General features: G+C 41.0%; 1 protein-coding gene across 1 annotated transcript in view; it reads right to left on the reverse strand.

The window, feature by feature from the left end:
• The window catches only part of cdk14 (cyclin dependent kinase 14), a 223,986-nt gene that overhangs the window by 200,976 nt on the left and 733 nt on the right, over positions 1–22,277 (reverse strand). The window contains exon 2 of the mRNA XM_083990071.1: positions 6,289–6,320. Within this exon, the coding sequence (XP_083846197.1) occupies positions 6,289–6,320 (32 nt within the window). The remainder of the gene's footprint in view (positions 1–6,288; positions 6,321–22,277) is intronic.

Below are 22,277 nucleotides of genomic sequence, written 5' to 3' on the forward strand. Positions count from 1 at the left end.
CTTCTTTTTTTTTCAGTGTGATATTATATCACACCACAGTCCCAGTCTTTCTGAGTGGTGCTGAGCCCAGGATGTAGTGACAGTGTTTCTGGAAAGTATAGGGGAACCTGTTTTGGGGAAACATTTTTCACTTTGTTCCACAAAGAACACGTGTCAAAGACCAACACAGACACACGTGTGTCAGTGTGCGATCTCACATGATCCAGATCTTGATCAAACTGGCCGTCTTCAGCAGTTTTGAGGTTGCTGTTACGTCTTGGAGCAAGGAGTGTTTGGGAGAGGGAGAGGTAAGGCCGGTGAGTCAGACTACATTACAATCCCTGTCAGCAGTAAAGTCCAGTAGGGGCAGTGTCCAAACAAGAACCATCTGCAAAACACTGAGCTCATTTCAAACTTTCCTTTGGCCGGTCATGTTGAAGCTGAGACCAACACCCTGTTTCGTCATCCAGACCCAAGACTCTGCTGCCCCACTGTGATGTCATCAACCCGCTGCATATTCCATCTTATAGGATTTCATCAGGGAAAGAACACTACAGAGAAACTTTGCTTCTCCTTCTCTCTGAACACAGACTCAGCCATTTTTATGGTTTAAACAGACGCATAGTTTCCTATTCACTGTGATGAATGATAATCAGTTCACCAGGCTCCGCTGGCAAACAAGCTCTCTGTCTCTGTCAGGCGCAACACAAGCTACAAATGTACATACACCGCCACCTCGTCCTGCGATGTGTTCACATGCCGTCCCCGTACATCATCAGTCTCTCACAAACATCCATGTTCCAGGAGCCCCCCCCCTCTCTCAGATTCTTTAAATTCTTCCTTAGCAGGAAGGCCCATTTATAGCAAATGGCCCGAGCAGATTCCCATGGCACTGACTTCTAGAAATGGTCTGCTTCACATTGTTTCTCCACAAAAAGTCCCTTTCCGAACATGTCTTCTTATCTAAATAAGCACAGAAAACTTCACAAACAGCCCCGTTGCCCAATATACTGTATGTGGCGTCTGTGATATCTGAGCTCCCACCAGCCTTTGCCAACAAAAATAAAGGCTTCTTCATGGTCCTCTCAATGGGAAAATCTTACATGGCAGCATTCCTCATCACCCCATCTACACACACCGCCACACTAAAGCTGAGGCTGCAGTTTCACAGCAACAGTTTCTCCTCCTGGTGAATATGAGACGGAGGAAAACAGATGGAGCTAAAAACAAAACAGTGTTAATAATGCCGGAAGCCCTTGCTGTTCTGCAGACATGATGCCACACTGTTCCTCTGTTCCTTTCTCTAATAAAAGCATCTGCAGCAGCTCAGACACAGTGAGGGGGTTGGACAGCGGTTGCTTCACCACTGAATGCTGATGTGGTAATTAACACATCTAATTATAACCAGTACAAAGGCTTCATTTATATCTGCCACTTTAGTTGGGGGAGTTTCTTACATCAGAGCCAGGACAGTACAGAGCTGCTGGATCATCTGTCACTAGAAGCTCATCATGTTATAGTGCTGATACATGTTTCACATCATTTCAAAGTGGTGTATGCAAGTTTTTACTTTTGCTACAAAAGTGTGGATAAACTGATGAAATGCTGTGAGTTTAGCATCAGACTGCATCCCTTTACTGCTCTGAACGGGAGGTGATAGGATGCCTCCTCCAGCAGACCTCACCTCCCAATGGTTCATACAAAACTCTATGTTCCTATGTCAACACTGATGTTGCCACCCCCATACAGTATGTAAGGGATAATGTATAGTTGGTCGGTTATTATGGAGAAATAAACCCCGACAGGAAGTATACTTCATGAAGGGGTTTATTTCTCCATAACAACCGACCAACTATACATTATCCCGCTTATTACACGGTTTACGAGTGAAATAATTAATTTGAAACATAATGTTGATCAAAATACGACATTCATCGATTTTTAATTGCATCATTTCTGCATGTCCGGTCACGGCCGCTGTTTTGCTGAGCCTCCTCCCGGTCGTGCATTTGAAGCCTTCGATAATCAATCAGTGGATCGATGGATTACCATACACGTGTTACGGCGTGTGTATTGTGTGTAGTCTTTTCTGTCATAAACAAGAGATTAACTTGACTGTATAATATCAATAATATCTGATGAATGTTGCTATATGGGATGTCGCGGTTACAGATTTTCTTGGTAGCCTACGATTAACTGTCAGAGAAATAATCACAACTATAATGATTATTATATTAAATCATTTTACAACACTAGGAGTGTAAAGTCAAATATAGCTAGTTGAAATACTATTGCATATATATAAACGTATATATATAATATATATAAATAATATATAATAATAATATACTAAATATAAAAGTATAAGTAGCGCTAACGTAAGTTACACACGCGGTTGTTGTGTAACTCTGTTTTTGTTCTGTGCGTGTTGCGCGGATCTGCCGACATGGTTCCGACGTCATCATTTTTGGAAAGTGACGATATTTAGGAACCTTTTTGATTAAATGGTTGTGGCGTTTAATACCGCGATTAATTGTGAAAACAAGTAATCTGACACCTCTAGTTGCTAAATATGTGTAGGTTATGGTAGATATTTAGATATTTATTTTTTATATTATAATTTAATCTTAACAATTTAGACCTACAATAAATATTTCTATATCATCATTTGTATTTATTTATGTTTTTCTCATTCATCGCTCATTCATTTTAAACTTGTCCATCTTCATATTCTGGGAAAGTGGTCACAGGATTTCTAACTAATAATCTCAACATAAAGTGACAGGCTTGGGGAAACATACTATGGTCTACAGTAAGTTTATATACCGTACATATTAGGTTTCATATGGTCTTAGAATTTTTATGTCTTTATTTCTTACATATTTAAGAAATGGAAGTTCAATTCATGAACACACACACACATTACATTTTTGTATGGGCAGAACAATAGACATATCTGCAGTATGCGCTAAAAACTATGGGGCCAAATAATACATCTGTCATTCATAAGATATTTTTGCCATTGCATTTACGCTGAGGCAAGAGCCAGTCTAATATTACACCACAGGAAAGTGCTTTTGGAGATACCGGCTTTGATAAGATTTGCATCATCAGTAATTTCACACATCACATGGAGTCTCAATATCTAAAGCTACACCAAAAGACCCTGCTGCTGTGGTAAATGACCTACCATGGTGTTAAGGCTACACTTATCAATACTTTAATAGTAACACTTGTCAGGGTTTCCCGCAGCGCTTTCCTGTTAAGGCGGCCGCCTTAACAACAAAGAGCTGCCGCCTAAACTAACGTCTTAAAAAAATAAAAATGTAGCGATATTCACAGCACACACACACGGCGGTGACATTAACGCGCGCCGCCACGTCTGCTCATAGCGCAGCAACAATGCAGCAGCGTCAGGCCGTCACTAAAACGCTCCGTGGAACCGAGACATGACACGGCGCGCCCGGTGTAAAAGTTCTCAGAATCAGCCCCGGTGACCGCGGTGCTGACGATTGGGGGTGAGTCGCGAGCGTCATATGTCTTGGTAGAGCACGGCCGCTGGAGCGACCCTCCGACAGTCCCATCGCTGCGTGTCAATCCCCCCTCTCACTTTCTCTCCGCGTCCCCGTCTCTCTCCAGCTGCCCTTTCAAAATAAATGCATAAAAAGCCAGAGAAAAAAACTAAGTAGGGGAAACACTGCTTTGTCTTTTTATGGTTTAGTAATTCTTTCATTGGTGTAGTAGCGTTCAGTTACCACGAGCGTAGTTGTGACCTGTTGTGATCATAGATGGCATGGCATATGTTTTTTATGTCCCTTCGAAAAGTCCCATGACCAGCCAAACTCCTAAAAAAAGCGTGATTTATAGTTCATAACATGGTACTTTTGGCATATGGCACCAGGGCCGTTGCTAGGAATCCTGGGCCCCCTGAAAGTATACTAAAGTGGGCCCCTGCCCCCTGACTTTTCCACTTTTACATTATCATTTCTTATTTAGCCTACTTTGTTTTGATGCTAATGCAGCATTACTATGAGTATCAGTCAGGGTCTTATGCAGAATAATTCAGTCATACAAAGATTAGACTACTGGGGTTTTTGTGGGCCCTACTGGGCGCTGGGCCCCTATAATGATCATCACCTTTCTCCCCTATACAACGGCCCTGTATGGCACTACAGGACCAGTTAAATATAAAACACAATTTTATACAATATACTGTATATAAGTAGGGGGTCCCCACTCCATCTCTCCATCAGTTTGGGGGTCCTTGGCCTGGAAAACGTTGAAGACCCCTGCTCTACACACCACAGAGAAGCGCGCATGCATAACAGCAGCGCGCATGGTGAAAGCAAAACTTAATACGGCGCACCGGCGCACCGACCCCCCCCCCCCCTCGCCAACAGGACAGACACCACCTTAACTAACACATTTTCTGGGGGAAACACTGCTTGTGATTGCTTCCACAGAGCTCAGAATTATCACCAAATGCATTCAGATTGCATCTTAGTGCCTTTTGTTTACCATTATGGGGTTTACAACATTAACAACTCAGATGCAGTTTCAGGGTTTCATCAAGCAGCTGTCCAGCAGCAGCTCGCTGTTTCCACTGAAATACGTTGTGATAAACTCACAGAGGAGCTGCCCAGTGGCAACCAGCAGGCAGGTACAGTTAGACAGCAGTCTGTCAACACAACACAACACAACACAACACAACACAACACACTGAGGCATTTATCAGCTAGAGTGCCAGGCAGCCTCAGCAGTTGCTGCATGAACAGGGGAGCTGTTTGCCTGATAACATGACTTGTGTGATGTCATCAATCAATGATGCAGGTTCAGTCTTAAAAACAGTAGCCTACCTCCTGTCTAACAGTGAGCTCCTACATTCTCTAATTCAAATCCCTGGTATATATTCTGGCAGCTTTATCTGTGTTTTATTTTTCAGTGTTATGTATTGCTGTTTTCCTTATCTTTTTTTCCTTGACTTATTCTTTTAATAATGCTTTAAAAACTTTTTAACTCTTTTTTAACTCATTCCCATTCTCCTCTGGGACTCTACACAATAATTCCTATTATACCCAGCTCGTCTGTCCACAAAATGGCAAAATAAACTTATTGAATCTTGAATCTTGGTGAAACTCTACAGCAAAGAAGCAAATGTAATCAACCTACTGTTGATGCGCTGACTGGAGCATAAATAATTAGGTAACACTTTACTTGAATATGTATTCATAAGATTGACATAAAACTGTCATAACCATGACATAACAGCTGTCATAAACATCAGTGAATAGTTATGACAGCTGTTGTTAAGTGTCATTCGGTAAGTTATGTCACTTTTGATGCAAAGTTGACATTATTTGAGATGTCCTTGTTATGAGAACTTGACATCATTTTTTAAAGTTTGGCCATTAGGTCTGCTATGACAGTTTAAATTGTCTTTATGTCAAGTTGTCAGAACAAAAACATCTCAAACAATGTCAACTTTGCATTAAAAGTGACATAACTTACCGAATGACACTTAACCACAGCTGTCATAAGTATTCATTGATGTTTATGACAGCTGTTATGTCCATCTTATAAATACCTATTCAAGTAAAGTGTTACCAATAATTCTTACTAATACTAATACATAGATGCTTCTATGCTCTTTTAGAAATTCAGTGTGAAAACAGTGTGTACAGTCGTCTGCTCTGACATGTTATTGGACCCTTATTGGTTCTTTGTCCTATTTTTATTTGTATCATAATATCAATTACATTTTATTGCTGCTTTAAACAGTACAACACAATACACATTCATTTTTAACTATATACAGGTATTGGGGTGGGGTGGAGGGAGCATTTTGAAGACTGATCCTGCATCATGTAGAGCAGCAGCACCATGACGATGGCAGTGGACTAACAACAAACAAAAATGTTCATGTACTGTGAGAAAGGAGACTCAGTCACTTGAGGACAGTGGACAGTGGGTAGGGACATTGGTATTCTCACTCAGAGGCAGTGTGCTGATGTCTCATTTGGCAGGCCAGAGCAGCAGTGTGATGGTGACTGACCCTGAGGGACGTCTCTGAGATGAGAGGGGGAGCAGCAGCGTGCTCCACACATGAATATATTACACACCATATGCACCCAGTTACAGGAGGATCCACATCCAAAAAAAACAAAAAAAAAACAACTGCATTGCAGGCTCTGACAACATCTGGCCAATAAGACCTTGATGAATAAATTTAAGTGAGAACTACATGGTGCAGCCCTGAAACTGGGCCAGAGATGTCACCAGCTCCCAAATATTCACTAATTTTCAACCTACCTCATCAAAGCCGCTGTCCTCCTTCTTGAAAGCTGCAAAGAGAGAAAAGAAGACAGAGTCAGACACCGGCTGCATTGACGTCTTTTGAAGACTGAACAAAACAAAAGCGTCTAATGGAAGAGATGCAGCTCTGCATGCAACCTTGTCACTGTGCCCAAATTTCATCTGGGATTCATTCTGGGCTCATTACAGAAGTGTGGGTGTTGGTTTAAACTGGTGACAACTCACTTTGTCATTAGGACAGAGGGTAAGAGAGAGAGAGAGGGAGGGAGAAATCATTTTATCATTAGTAAAAGGAGGTTTCCAAATTGTTGAGCCTGTAACATCACAGTTAGTTAATCCTCCACAAACACATAGCCTACGTTCAGATAATGTTTACGCCAGTGGTTCCCAACCTTTTTTGGCTCGTCACCCCGTCAATCAAGATGCGCCAGCTCATTTTTATGCTGCATTTTATTTGAACTCGATTTATATTCAAGAAAGTGAAAGAATAGAATGCAGTTGTTTAAGATTTGTGTGGTGTTTTTAATAATAATTTAAAAAGAAGTAATAATTAATTAAAAAAAATATTTTTATCAGTAATTTTTTTAATCAATTACAGGCGACCCCATCTGAATTCCAGACGACCCCACGTGGGGTCCCGACCCCAAGGTTGAAAAACACTGGTTTACAGTATGATATGGTGTCTACTGACAGAGATGTTGCCCTCACATGACAGAAACCACATTGTGTGGTTACAGTTATCTTGACCTTTAACTTTTTTAGAGCTGCAACAATTAATCGATTAATTTTTAAGAAAAAAAGTCTAAATTCTCTGATTCCAGCTTCTTAAATGTGAATATTTATGGTTTCTTTGTTCCTTTATGACAATAAACTGAGTCTCTCTTTGGTTTGTGGACAAAACAAGACATTTGAGGACGTCATCTTGTGGTTTGAGAAACACTGATTGACATTTTTTAACATTTTATTGACCAAACAACTAATTGATTAATTGTTCAAATACTAATAAACAGATTAATTGATAATGAAAATAATCATTAGTTGCAGCCAGAATCTTTTTGTAATCTCTTGTCCAACAGCCAGAGCCCATAGAGCCCCATCACCTTTAACCTTTGACCACTAAAACCACTTCATCCAAGTCAATGTCGTGTCAGATTTGAATAATTTTCATCAAGGTGTTGCTGAGATGTTTTCCCGCACCAGCAGAGTAACCCACTGACCTTGAGCTCACACATCACCGACAGTTTTTCCAAAAAACATCTGGGTATTTATTTTCAGGAATAAAAGATTAAATGTATTACATTTACTATTTAAAATAATTAGGTTGAATAAGTGCCAGTACCAGTGTAATATCCAAATGACAGGAGCTGTATCTTTTCTTTTCATTCTGTTACTCTATAGTCAAACCATACTCTCCAGGCAAAGGGTAACAAGTTTGTTTGGTACAAGGTATCATCATCATCATCATCATCATCCTCATCATTATCATAATCATCATCATCATCATCATCATTTTAACAGAAACTGGGATGCGTATTGTAACATCTGTCAAAAATAACCACTTTCCCTGGTGCGTTACAAATCCATAGTTGCTGGGTATGTGTTGCAACAGGGAGATGGCACATGACACTGACTGACGTCTGTAAAAGAAAAAGAAAAATACTGATTGATGAGGCTACAGTATGTGATCTGTACACTGGCCTCTGGTTCAGGCTTGGTATTGTGTGTGTGGTCTTTATCTGGAGTCTTCCCTGACTGTGATTACATCTCAATATGCAAATCAGCTGTGTGGGCCTGCACACCCATCAATAAAGCTGCCACGACCCCGGTCAGAGGAATGTGATGCAGGATCCTGAAACAGCATCCCAGGTGAGGGTCACATGATCCCCCTCACTGACTATGTTAATGTTCCTTATAGCGGCTGTGAAGCCACTTGAGAGGCTTTCTATAACATCAGTGTTGGTATGGGTGTGTGATGTGACCCATGTCCTGCACCTCTCACACACCCAGGGGAGGGCTGTTTGCCTCTGCAGCGGAGGGAGGGGCCGTGTGCAGCTTTCTGACAGGCAGCTTGAGATGGAGGTGACCCATCCTTCAGAGGGTAGAGGTTTTTATTCCTCTCTTAAAGGGATACGCCAATCTTTTTTTTTTTACGTGTCTTGCCTCACTCCTGAGTCCATGACAAGCAGATAGACACCATCCTTTCGACTGTGCGTGCAGTAACAAGGGAGATAGAGCCGTATCGCCGTAATTAGCTTAGCTCAAACACTGGAAGTGTATGGGTAGTGTTAGCCTGCCTCCACCTAAAGTCATCAGAGACACTCTTCAGCAACTCTAAATGGAAACCGGCGCCGATCTTCGTCTCAGAGCTGACAGAACTCTCCGGTAAGGCATCTTGAGCGGTCAAATGCCGCTAACGGGACGAGATCGGCAAAGACGGTTTATTTTGGTTCAAGCTAGCTACATCGAGGGTAGGTTAGCTTCCTATTTCAAGGTAAAAGCACAAATTCTATCCTCATGGTTTTCTAAAGGGCAACGGGTGTTTTATTTTGTGAAAGTAACCGGAAGTGCGTTGGTCACAACGGCTAGCTTGAGTAGCGCCGAATTCGTCCAAACTAAATTGTAAACAGCTGGTATTTAGACAAATTAAAGCAGAAGTAAGCGGAATATTTGTGTTAATATAAGTCTTAAATAGTTGTATCTTCCGACAGCAATCACTTCTATAGAGTGTTTGGTCTGAAACACGGGTCTGTCAGTCACTCTGCTCTGCTGTAAGCCGAGGAGAAAACTTTCCTTGTATCCTACAACCTTTATCCAATGAGGAGAGAGAACGGCATGAAGGGGCGGTCCTCTCTGTGTGTGCAGCCAAGGGATGCGCGTGAATGTGGTGACGTAGGGACGAGGGCGGGGACTGCTAACTCCATCGGCTGACAGGAAGTTAGACAAAACCACTGGATCGCTTACTACTGCTTTAACGACACACTGCTGATCTAAACGGCTACTTTCTCGCCTAAAAATGTTTGAAATGTCAATAAAGTGATATATTTACAGAGTTTAGAGCTAAAATGAAATCAGCTTCTGACTGCTGATTTCGGCTCGGGTAGGAGGCAGGCTAACACTACCTATACACTTCCAGCGTTTGAGCTAAGCTAATTACGGCGATACGGCTCTATCTCCCTTGTTACTGCACACACAGTCGAAAGGATGGTGTCTATCTGCTGGTCATGGACTCAGGAGTGAGGCAAGACACGAAAAAAAATGTTGGCGTATCCCTTTAAAGGTTGTCACACTGCACTGATGTCAGTGTGTGCACTCATTCACTTTAGCAGGAATATGTTTCTTCTTATCAAGAGAAACGCAAATCTGCTGAAACCAGGCAGGGGTGTGATCAGTAAAACCAACAGAGACACACAACTGAGAAATTGGTGAACTGTTGACTTCAATAACAGAGCTTCAACAGAAATAGGGGAGATCCTAAATAAGAGGGATAAAAAGAAACGTTTATTAGGTAATGTATATGATATCCTCATAAAAGCAACAAGTAATGAGGAACAGCGGCAAAAAAATTATCATTATTGGAACAAAGACCAAGAGATAGTGGATGAGAATGTCTACTACTAACATATCAAGTAACCACCTGTGAAAATGTACGTTTACAATATGACAAGAATATAGGCTACTACAGTAGAGACCTCATACCTATACCATAATTATTCAATTCAATTCAATTCAATTCAGTTTTTTTTGTCACTGTCATGAGAAACCATTTGTTTAACATGGGAGCGAGAAGCCGTTTTCCCTGTCATGTTGTATGCAAAGATAAGAAAAGATAAACTTATTATTATTATTATGAGTATTGTAGGCAAGGCAAGGCAAGGCATCTTTATTTATATAGCGCACTTCATACCAAGGCAACTCAATGTGCTTTACATAAAGACAAAACATTAAAAAAGAAGCATAAAACAGAATAAAAACAAACAAAACACTAAAAACAGAGCTAAAAGCAAGAGCAAATAAAAGTAAAAGAAAAGAAAATAGATAAAGTTTTAAGTTCTCAGCTATAAGCACGTGAAAAGAGAAATGTTTTTAACCTGGATTTAAAAGTGCTTACAGTTGGGGCTGATCTCAGTTCTGCTGGTAGTTTGTTCCACTTGTGAGCAGCATAACAGCTAAATGCTGCTTCACCATGTCTGGTCTGAACTCTGAGCTCCACTATCTGACCTGAGTCAGTATAGAGCTCTACTGGCTTTGTTGTAGTACAATTTTCAGAATATGTATGTATGTGAGTGTGTGTTTGTGTGTGTATGATAAATAAAAAATAATTGTGTTAAAAATAAAAAAATAAATAAAAAAACAGAGCCAGTTGGACAGGTGAGAGCCGGCTGCAGACAGCAGAAAGCAGTAGAGGTGGAGCTGAATGTCTTTTGGGCCGCTGACAAAGTTATTCTAAAAAACATCTCCATTAAACCTGGTTATTACAATGTTTTTCCACTAAAAGGTGTGTAATGGTGTACTATAAAATAGTCAGTGACCTTTAAGACTTCATATAATGTTAGATCCGATGCTTGATTGTAAGGAGAAATGACTGTAAAAAATCTGAATAAAAATCTATAAAATCTGAATTGCAAAAGAGGTGCCATTATACTAGTATATAAAAAAGGGCACACTGTTCTCCACATTAATTGCAGGGATTAATATTCTTCACAGTTACCATGACAAGGGAGTAAACAGCTCAGCATCGTGCTTGACTCTGACTCTGCAGCTTTGATTTCAGAATCTCCCTCGTCTCCCTGAAACTTATGGAGGGTATTATTAATCTCTAAACAATCATTTTTGAGCTATTAATATTCTTAATGATGATTATGTCGACTAATGAGAAAGGCGGTGCAGATGGCTGACAGACAGAGCGCTCTGGGGGAGCGTCTCACTGAAATGACTTATTTATGTCAGAGTGAATATTGGGGAAGCATTGTCAGCCCAGTCACTGAGCCGTTAAACTGCTGCCTCCTCATCCTCACACACCCTGTACACACACACACACACATTCCCCACAGACCAGCCAAACACTCCAGACAGCATCACCACAGCTTCAAACCACTACTCAATACAATGGATTAGACAGCAGGTAGACAATAAATCCTCTGCTCGGGTTAGAGAGGGAGATTTAGTGTTCCACAGCACAGGAAACACATATCTCACCTTGTGTCATGTGTTGCAATGTGAATAACTAAAAATTTACATTTTAATATATGATTATGGATTATATTTTTTTGGCATTCTAATCTGCACAGTATAAAATACTTAAGCATATCATGACAGGCTGTGCTATATGCTCATTACTGTATACCACGGCTTCGCGTCGGGCCGAATAATGGCAATATTAAAGTCAATATTAAAGAGGAATACGCAATCAATTTCATGTAGTCAACCAGAAATACATTATCCAATAAAATAGCCCCACTGTGAAAAAAAAAATAGTCCCACCTCTCCAGATGTTAGCTCTGCATGCCCTCAGCTTTTTTTTACAGGTGAAAGTCACTGCTCAATCCCCTCTACCATTGTTAACCCTCCCTGGAAGTGAAATGTGAATTCAACTACTAAAAACACAGACTTTATTTTGCTACCGACTGCAATAGTATGTTGCTATGGATACTAGGGATGTGCATTTCAGGCAAAAATACTATTCGATAATCGCGCGCGGGGGGGGGGGGGGGGGGTACTAATCGATTATTATTTGAACATTCGATGGGTATGCGTTTACGTCAACCCCCCCCCATGTAAAGCCGGGGTTCCACCGAGACATTTTTTGTTTGTTTGTTTTACACTGCAACATACAGTTCACGTCATGATAACTTCTGTATTTTGACTATTCAAACTTCCACAGTTCGTATACGTTACGGCGCAGTATGTCCAGTGACTCCTGTTAAATTGATGGGCTACATCATCAGTGTTGTTTGTAAGCCCAGCGGAGTGAGACACACTTTTTTTTTTTTTTTGCTTTTCCACTAGCACTCGAGTGCGACGTCCGACACGAGAATCAAGAGTGATTGAAAGCCGATTGAAAGCAGGTTCTTGTTCCTCTATTTCTTCTTCTACAGCTTGGCATCTAACCCGCCATACTGTATCATCAAACGCTACACTGCCCCCCTGCGGAAGGCGCCAGTAATACAACTTTTTTTTTTTCCAGATATGATGAACTATTCGATCAGATCGCCGGATTTCACCTTTCCGTTTTATAAAACAAAATAACAAACAAATGAAATATAAGAAAGTGCATATTACAATAACTTAAAGACAGAACAAGAGAGAGCAACATTACAAAGAACTGACTAGACATGAAAAAACAGAAATGCCATGTAGAAACAGAGACAAAATAATAAAAAAAAAAAATTTAGAATGAAAATAAATCCAAATTTTAAGTAACCTGAACACTCTGAGTAGAGACAGAGAGCTACAGCAGCTACAGTAGTGTGAACAACACACTCCAGTCATTTTGTGTAGGAGGTCAGCGATGCAGTCGCAGGACATTTCTCAGCAGGACCAAAGACTCCTCTGTAAGGGTCAGGGCATGTGCACGTGACATAAAAACATGTCTTGGAATAAGTGTGTGTGTGTCCTTCGATCACAACATACACATGTAGTTGTGCTGTAAATGTGCATTTGTTCTGCAGTGTTTTTTACTGAAACAAACTTGATTCTCCTTCTATTTCCAGGGAGCGTACATGAAATAATCGGAGGGCCAAGACAGTTTTGTCCAAATTTACATCAGGAAAAGGACTGAAAAGAGAGCAGCTCTGCTTTAAAAGCCTTAACACCTTATTACTGCCTCCACAGTCTTTCATACAGCAGCTCTCACTTCAACATCAAAGTTGCCAGAACCGTACTTTACTGAATGTGTTATCTGGAGAATCTTGATGAAATATATATTATTTATAGCCTCCATTTCAGCACATGTATTTCACCTGTACAGAGAATTACAGCAAGTAGCCTACAAAGAGCAGCTATGCTACGTCCACACATGATCCATATCCTCATTAGCACAAATGACTCTCTGAAGGGTGAAGCCTGGATCATGGCAACAGCCTTATTGTTGGGCCAGAGGTAAGACTGTAAGACTTCATGAATGCAACTATTAAATGACTGCCCCTGCATTTGATTATGTATTCACAAATACTGTCGATCCATGCATATAGGTACATTAAAACTAATAATATATTTTGAAAAAAATACATTTAAAAAATCATTCTGAATACAGATGTATTAACACTCTGATTCAGTTGGAGATGCTCTGTTATGTCACACAACAGTTCAGGGGTTTTCCTTAAAGCAGATATCAGCTTCACGGCCGTTTCGGCTAATGCTGCGTTCAAGGCAGGCTTTTGAAACCGTAAGTTACAGCTTCAAGTCACAACTACGACTTGGTAGCGTTCCAGGTAACCCGTAGCTCGTGTTTTTACCATCCTGTTGTCTGTGAAAGTTCCCTATAACGGCCACTCGTAACTTCCGACCCGTGAACTCGTACCAGATCGAACTGGCATGACTTCACAGGAAGGAAAAACACAAAGTACGAGTTTCTTTGAACGCACCATGAGTTAGCAGCCCCCGCCCTTGTCAGGCATCAATTGGTCCTCGTGCTACGTCACCACATTCACGCGCATCCCTTGGCTGCACACACAGCCCTTCATGCCGTTCTCTCTCCTCATTGGATAACACTTGTATCCCACAAGGAAAATTTTCTCCTCGGGTTACAGCAGAGCAGAGTGACGGAGATACTCGTGTTTAGGCTGAAATACTTCATGTAAGTGATTGCTGACGGAAAATAGGACTATTTAGGACTTATATTAACAAAAACATTCCACTGATATCTGCTTTAACTTTGAAAGAAAAGAGCAATTCTAACCAAACTCGTTTGGGGACAGCGCTCCTACTGAGCCACCGTACCTCTGTAGTACAGTACAGTACAGTACAGTTAGGGTTGCAAAATTCCAGGAATTTTCAAAGTTGGAAACTTTCCACGGAAATGTATGGGAATTAACGGGAATATATGGGAATAAACAGGAATAAATCCAACATTTACAAAATTGAAGGTTGGCCCTTAACAGGGAACTTAAATATAGTTGGGGAAAATATATTGTAGCATAATCTTGGCTAAAACAACCAGATTTAATGAGAAGAACTCACTGAGCCACACGCCGCCCCCGCTTTCATTGAATTTCTGTCTCTGTATTTAAAAAACCTTAACGTAGCCTAAAGTTGGACACTGAGTTTCTGCCACTCACAGCTGGGTGTCCACATCGCGCAGGTCACAAAATCACTATGAATGCTGGGAGATGTAGTTTATGGTCACCGACACCGTACGCTGAAACACTGCCAGAGCTCACTTCATATAAACAGCCAATCCTGCAACAGTCACTATGAATTTGATGTGATTCAGTCTCACGAAACCAATATAAAAGTTGTCAGATTAAATAAATATGGCTTGATCACAGCTTCTGTATCGAGTAATGAGCTGGAGCACAAACTGAACGGTGTGAAAGCTGCAACCAGGAGGCAGTGCAGTGAACACATCACGGAGCTGCAGCCAGGCACTTTGATGAAAAGTGCACAACGTTTCACGGTTTGTGGGTTTGCATCTGTGTCGTGTGGCGCCCATGTCGCTGCTCCATTAACATTACAAGTTTTCATATTTTTTTCTAACAACATAGCGTCCACTGGGCCTTCCAAAACGTGGTCAGTGTCCAAATCTGTTTAAATGTCCGGCCAGTCACTGCAGCATCTTGCAGTCTGACTAACTGGTTATTACCTACAGTATACTGTCATCTTCGTTCCACTAGTTTCATGGGAAACCAAACTGGGTTTAAACCTGGTCTATGGCTGGACAATCTATGTTCAGAAAATAAAACCATAATAGGCCTGGGACGATAATAAATTTTGCTGGACGATATATTGTCCCATAAATTATTGACGATAAACGATATTATTGACACATTCTTTTGAGAACAAATTAACCACTAATATAATAATAGTATTTCATAATAATGCAAGTAGACCCTTTTAAATGCGATAAACTTTTATTTCTCTTGAGTATTTCTTTTTAACCATTGTAATTGGAATGACAAGAACTTATATAGCTACTATCCTAAATAAATAAAATAAACAAAACATAATAAACAGTGCAGTGCAGCTCTTCTGTCCAATAACGTTATACACCTGAAGCTCCACTTTTCATTCAAACAAACTAATGTGACTTCCACAGATGTAAGATTTCATCAATGAGACTAGCATTTATCTCCTATAAAGTATTAAACCAGCCGGCGGTAAACCTCTAAAAACCTGCTGATAAGTTTTCTTAGTCGTTTTCTCCCCCAATGACGGAGGTTGACCGGCCCGTGAGCTGCTGCAGGCGGCTGCAGACTGTGGGAACGGGAAGCCCCGCTCCTCCTGCTCGCTGCTACCACATTAGCTCCAAAAACGTTGGAGGAAAACTCCCAACAGGCGTTATGTGGATAAACTGACCACAGACTGGGATCTAAACTGTGACTTTCTGGCATGAAAAAATATTAAAACTTTAAAAAGTGACGTGACGCGTTAACAGCGCTGCAGCAAGAATTACGGCAAAATAGCTTTTAGCTGCTTAGCTTTACAGCTAGCGCTGCCGGTTGCTGCCAAATGCATTCTGGGAAACAAAGATCCTGGATGACTGAAAAGAGGGTTCACTCCTTTCATTCTGCAAAACAAACGGCCCAGGTGCTGAGACCGATGCACAGAGTGAAGCCTCTTGTCATCCAGCCTGGTTGGAGGGAGAGACCAGGAAAACAAATACGTGCGCATGCACATGGCGATTTATCGAGGCCGGAAAAATGACCGAGTTCATTTTCATTTATCGTGCGATTAATTGATTTATTGATTATCGTCCCAGGCCTAAACCATAACAATTTTGTCTTCAGCTGTCTCCCGTTGAAAAGACCATATGACCAACATGCAGCAGTTAGGTGTATTTAATGAAGAGAACAGCATTAATGTGGAGCCCTGTTACACATAAATGATCTCAGGTACACAGCAGCATTAGCCCACCCTCTGGATGCAGATCTGCTGCAATACAACTGTGCACAGCCACCAGAGCTGATACTGATTAATCAGTCTAGCTCTACTGAAACACAGTAAACAACAGAAATGAGACAATACACTTCTTGCAGCACAGCCAGCCCAAGAGGGCTTTGAGGAAATAAGCAGCGACTGTAAACAGCAATATAGAGAATGTGAAGTTACGTCACGCCGTGGGACGTTGGGCGCCATCTTGGAGGATCGCGGATGTAAACACTTGCTCGTCCCCCTAAAAAAAGTTCCCCAAAGTCGCTTCAAAGTAATCATGGTGGGACAGTACTGCTGCGTAAAAAAAATGCCACAGTAGTATATGCCCTTATACCAAAAACGAGATAGTTCACGATGTCTGGATAAATCAGTGGAGGGAGTAAATCTGGGTCTTAATAAGTTGTAGTTTTTCTGTGTACCTTTGTTTCTCGTTAAATTTGAGTTTATCATGATACGTTCCTCCTTAGTTTCCCTTCCCCTTCTCCATTTCTTTTTTTTATTTTATTTTTGTCCGTCTTCCTCATCTCTTTTTCTTTCTCTTTTACTTCTTGCTCATTTTCCTCCGTTTTCCCCACTCTCTGTTTACGTTTGCGTTCCTCCAAAGATGGCGCTGACGTCCCACAACGCCAAAGCGGCGTGACGTCAGCTTCACATTCTCTATAGGAGCAACAAAGATGTTTAATGCTGGAGACAATGTGGAACCTCTATGGCTGATCATGGTTTGGGCCTGTCCTATGGAGGGAGGTGGCTACTGAGATTTAGATTTCTCTTTTGTTACTTTATCTCGGTGAAATACCAGAAACAGTCCTACAGGAGGATAAATACTTATTGAAGATACTCTTGGCGAGTAGTAGGAAAGCTAGAAGCAGGAAATGGTTGCAACTAGATCCTCCAACACTGGACCAGTGGCGCGGAATCATTCAAGATATGTCCTGTATGAAGAGACTTACTTTGGTTTAAGGCTTCAGTTGGAGAAATGAACTGAATGCTGGAAAACATGGATTATATGCACCTTGAATAGTGACATTATACCATGATGTATGTTTAAAAGAATATTTTGATTTTAACTATAGCTATGATGATCTCATGTTCTTTGTTACTTGTCAACAAACACCACAAGTTGCCTTCAGTGTGAAGTAGTGCTGTCAGTGTCAGTGTGTATACACACAGCAGAGGAGAGGGAGGAGTCAGACAGTTAGACCTGAGCTAGCATTAAGACCAGTCAGTCTTTATTATTGTGAAATGATCTGATTTGCATGAGACTGATGTATGAGCCAGTTTGAGCCTGTTCTGTGTCTGACTGTCTGCCTTCTGCAGGGATGTGCTGCTCTGCAGTAACACACTGATGCCACTGTGCAGCAACTCAGAAGCAGTTGAGGATGAATTGCCTTGCTCAAGAGCACCACAGCAGTAGTGAGAGAGGAAAAACTTGTGTTGGTCCACTTCACTGCCCAAATGTCTTCTCTTTGGCTCACAGCTGTTGGAGCAGGAGTTAGAGCTGTTGAAGGGAAATTTTAATTCTAAGTTGCAGTTACAAAGGCTGTATAATGGGACATGTGGAGGGAGAGTTATTTGTTGGCTGATCTGTTGATCTGTGGGTCAGCGGCCCAGCAGACCAGTGGTGCTGCCAGAGACTTTTGGATATATCTTCAATTAGAGCTGCAACAATTAATTGATTAATCGCACAATGATTGATAATTGAATAATCAGTTAGGTAGTTTTTTTTTTGTTTTTTTTTAAAGTCCAAATCCTCTGATTCCAGCTTCTTAAATGTGAATATTTCTGGTTTCTTTGTTCCTTTATGACAGTAAACTGAGTCTCTCTTTGGTTTGTGGTCAAAACAAGACATTTGAGGACGTCGTCTTGTGGTTTGGGAAACACTGAATGACATTTTTCAACATTTTCTAACATTTTCTTGACCAAACAACTAATTGATTAATCGTTTATATAATCAACAGATTAATCGATAATGAAGATAATCATTAGTTGCAGCCCTATATTCAATAAAATGTCATGAATAGGTTTTAAAATATTCCATAATCTCCACTCAGTCCACCTGGAGCTTCATCAGTAATCTTAAAAACACACCATGCCACATGTCAAACTGAAGTGCGCGGTGCAGAAAAGGCTGCGAGAGCCTGCATCCCTCCAATAAACAGCTCTGAAGCCATTAGAAGGAAAATATCCACAATGCATTATGTCGCACGGCGCCATAATTTGACATGTGAATGCAGATCTGCCCACTGGGACCGGTCGGATCAACACGGTTACAAGGACATACACAATGAAGCTGGCACTTGAACGTGCTCTGTTTAAGAGCGGAGCGGGGGCCGGTCGATGCCCTGATGTGTTGATTTAGATGAGGAGGAAAGACGGCCAATAGGAGATGAGCGTCAGCACAGCAGAAAAGTCAATGCCAATCTTTCTTCACCCACCACATCGACCCAAACTCGCTCCTGTTCATCTCTCATCCTTCCTTATATATGCTGCATCAAGCTTTCCATTCTCTACAGTACACACACACACTGCTGCAACCCTGAGCCCTGTGTGTGTGTGTGTGTGTGTGTGTGTGTGTGTGTGTGTGTGTGTGTGTGTGTGTGTGTGTGTGTGTGTGTGTGTGTGTGTGTGTGTGTGTGTGTGTACACTAGTAGAAGAGAGGAGGAAAAGAGGTAAAATGATGAAATGAGATATGATGGGTGAACCTTGACAACCAGCGCTGTGATTTTGTGTGTTATGATTGTTGTTAAGTCACTGTGTGATTATAATGATGATTATAATGATGATGATGCAAAATATCATCATTCTAACCTGTTTATCAGAGTCCTGTTTTACTGCTGCTTTCCTTTCTCCTGTTTCTTGTCTCTGGCTGACACAGAAACATTTTTATAAACTACACTGCCCGTCCAAAAACAAAAGTCACACACTCTAATATTTCGTTGGACTGCCTTTAGTTTTGTTTACGGCTTGCTGTGGCATTGTGTCGATAGGCTTTAATGTCACAACATTTATTTCCGTTGCATTAATTTTTCGCCAAGATCTTATATTGATGATGGGAGAGTTGACCTCTGCACAAAGTCTTCTCACATGGCCAATCCACTATCCTTCCACTTTTTAATATTGCATTGGACAGTTCTTAAAGCCCCAGTATGTAACTTATTTGACTTTTTATTAGCAAAAATCAAATACTGCTTTCATAAATACGTATTTCACTAAAGTGGAATCACACCTGCATACAAATGAAAGCTTTCTCGTACCTTAGAATGAGTTGTTACAAGTCGTTACAAATACATAAGTGGGCGACGCACCGAACCGAGGCGGCCATGTTGCATCGCTATTTTTTTTACGTTGAGTGGCAGCGTGACCGTAGGTAACCATGGAAACTCAGCGGAGCTGTGGGCGCGGCCTGTTAAAACTGTCACCACTGTGTAGTGTGAGGAAGAGGAGGCACTGGTGTTGCATTCAGGTGCAGTCAGGCAGACGGCCGTCGGCAAACCAACCGGATGTCATTTTACTCCACCAGAGAAAGACGGTAAAACAATACCACATCACCATGACAACATGTTGTCAGGCCTGTATTGTTTTGCCTCGTGCTGGTGGACCACTTGTTTACATAGACGCTTGTTTATCCTGTTACATGCAGCGTCTGTTGTCTGTCTGACGTCTGCCCCATTTCACCTGAATGCAACATCAAGAATACGTTCAGATATGCAACCGCACCGCTAGATGGGGGGAGTTCCTACATACTATACCTTCAACACAATTTTATTAGATTCAGCAAACTCCTTAGATGTTTTATTTGCTTGATGCATGGCAATAATTTGACCCCTCTGAAACAGATCAACATCTTTTCCATGACAACAGGATGTGTCTTCAGACATGGTTGTTTAAGAAATGAGACTGCATCAGTCAGGGTTAAAGAAGTTGTTGCCAGCAGAAACATAATCATCCATGCAGTAATTATCCAATGGGAGGCTCCGACCTATTAGCTTAGTTCAATCAAGGTGGTGACTTTTTTTTGGACGGGCAGAGTATTTGCAGAGGCCTCGAATGGAAAATGACTATTGAACTGAAATTCTGACTCATCACAGTCATAATGTCTGACAAAATAATCACAATATCTGCCATTTATTGTTGCTGTGTGCTGTGACGGTATGGGTAACGGATCAATATGTGTTGTTTAATGTATCAGTAATTGATTGATTGATTGATTGATTGATTGATTGATTGATTGATTGATTGATTGATTGATTGATTGATAGATACATGTTGTCCTTTACTTTGACTGTGTGATGAGAGAGAGACGGGACAGTGAGACAGACAGAGGGGACGACAGGCAGCACAGCTCTGTGTGCTACACAACACAACACAACACACTCTTCCAGGGCAATAACATCTATCCACGCTTTAATATCTCAGACAGTCCAGGTCAAATATGAGGACTGCTACGAGCCTGCTCCGTCCTGTTGTACTGGACACCACCAGACTCAGCACACTGCTGCAGAAGACCAGTTATACTGCAGGGACAGGATGCAGTCCGAGTTACAGACCATCATGGACAACACTGCCCGGGTCCAACAGCAGACTGGTCCAGCCAACAGACTGGCCTCACCTATATCATCTTTTATCTTAACTATATTTGAAACATTCAGTTTCAAAACTAATATTCTTTTATATCCATTTTTTTCTATCATATATTTCAGAAGCCTATAGGTCATTTTTCTATTTTACATTTATATTAAGACACTGTAAAGCAGCCTGATTTCCCCCTGGGCTCAATGAAGTATTCTGATGTCAGGTTAAACAGTATTATAACACACGGTGCTGGATTTCAGTTTCAGGTGCTTTTTAAATTCAATATTTAGAAAAAATATATATTCATCATGATATTCAATATCAGGTTGTAGCACAGTTAATAAACATATAATAACAATGTCACCATGGCGCTGCGGTTTTCTTGATGAAGGTAAAATGTGTCACAACATTGTTGAGCACCGACAGCATGGTGAGTGTTGTGGTGCTACAGAGAAGACCGGGGACAAGACCCAGAAAAAATCACCATCTTCATCATTACTTTTTTTCTCCCAGTAAAAATCAAAATGCAAAAACGACAATTCTAACTAAAGTGAAGAATTTATACTTTCAATTATAAAAAAAATACAGATTGTGCATTAAAAAGAACTGTTGCAGCTCTGGTTGACACAGATCAGAACCTGTGTTTTATTACAGATAGTAAAGTAAAGTCTCAGTCACAATAGCACTTAAAATCACCGAATATAACTGATAAGACGCACTGGTTTCATTTCATGTAGGTGGATGGATGATGGTTTTTATTCCTCCTAAACTGTATATTAATAATGAGATCATGCAGACATGACAGTGTTGAAAGTGTAAGCTGATGCAGTAAGTAGCTGATATCTCAGACACATCATTATCAGTTTATTTGTGGACTGATGAGCAGCCACACATCCAGACAGTGTGAGGCTCCCAAGTCCTCACTTTGCACATTTAAACAATCTTTAACTGTGACATTTGGTTCAAACAAGAAAACAAATGCACTTCTACACAATCATCCTAACAGTTGGTTTACAGCTAATCTGTTCATTTAGATCCTATTTGTGCTCTTTGTTTTATCTGACTGCAGCCTAATTAGCCGATTAATTGATCGCGTTTCTGACATCATCAGCTTCATTTTCCTTCTGATTTTTTTTTGTCATGCTGAGGTCAAGCACATGCTGATGACGGTGATGATGATGATGACTAGAAGTGGGCCTATAACGGTGATAGAGCCTAACATGGGAGAGTGCGACCTGAGGACCAGATGTGAACCACACTCCTACAAACATGTCCAGCAGAATACTTCAGTGTCTGCTCACAACTGTAGGCCTACCAACTTTTTT

The sequence above is a fragment of the Trachurus trachurus genome (genome assembly GCF_905171665.1).
Source record: "Trachurus trachurus genome assembly, chromosome: 16".
Classification (NCBI taxonomy): Eukaryota; Metazoa; Chordata; class Actinopteri; order Carangiformes; family Carangidae; genus Trachurus; species Trachurus trachurus.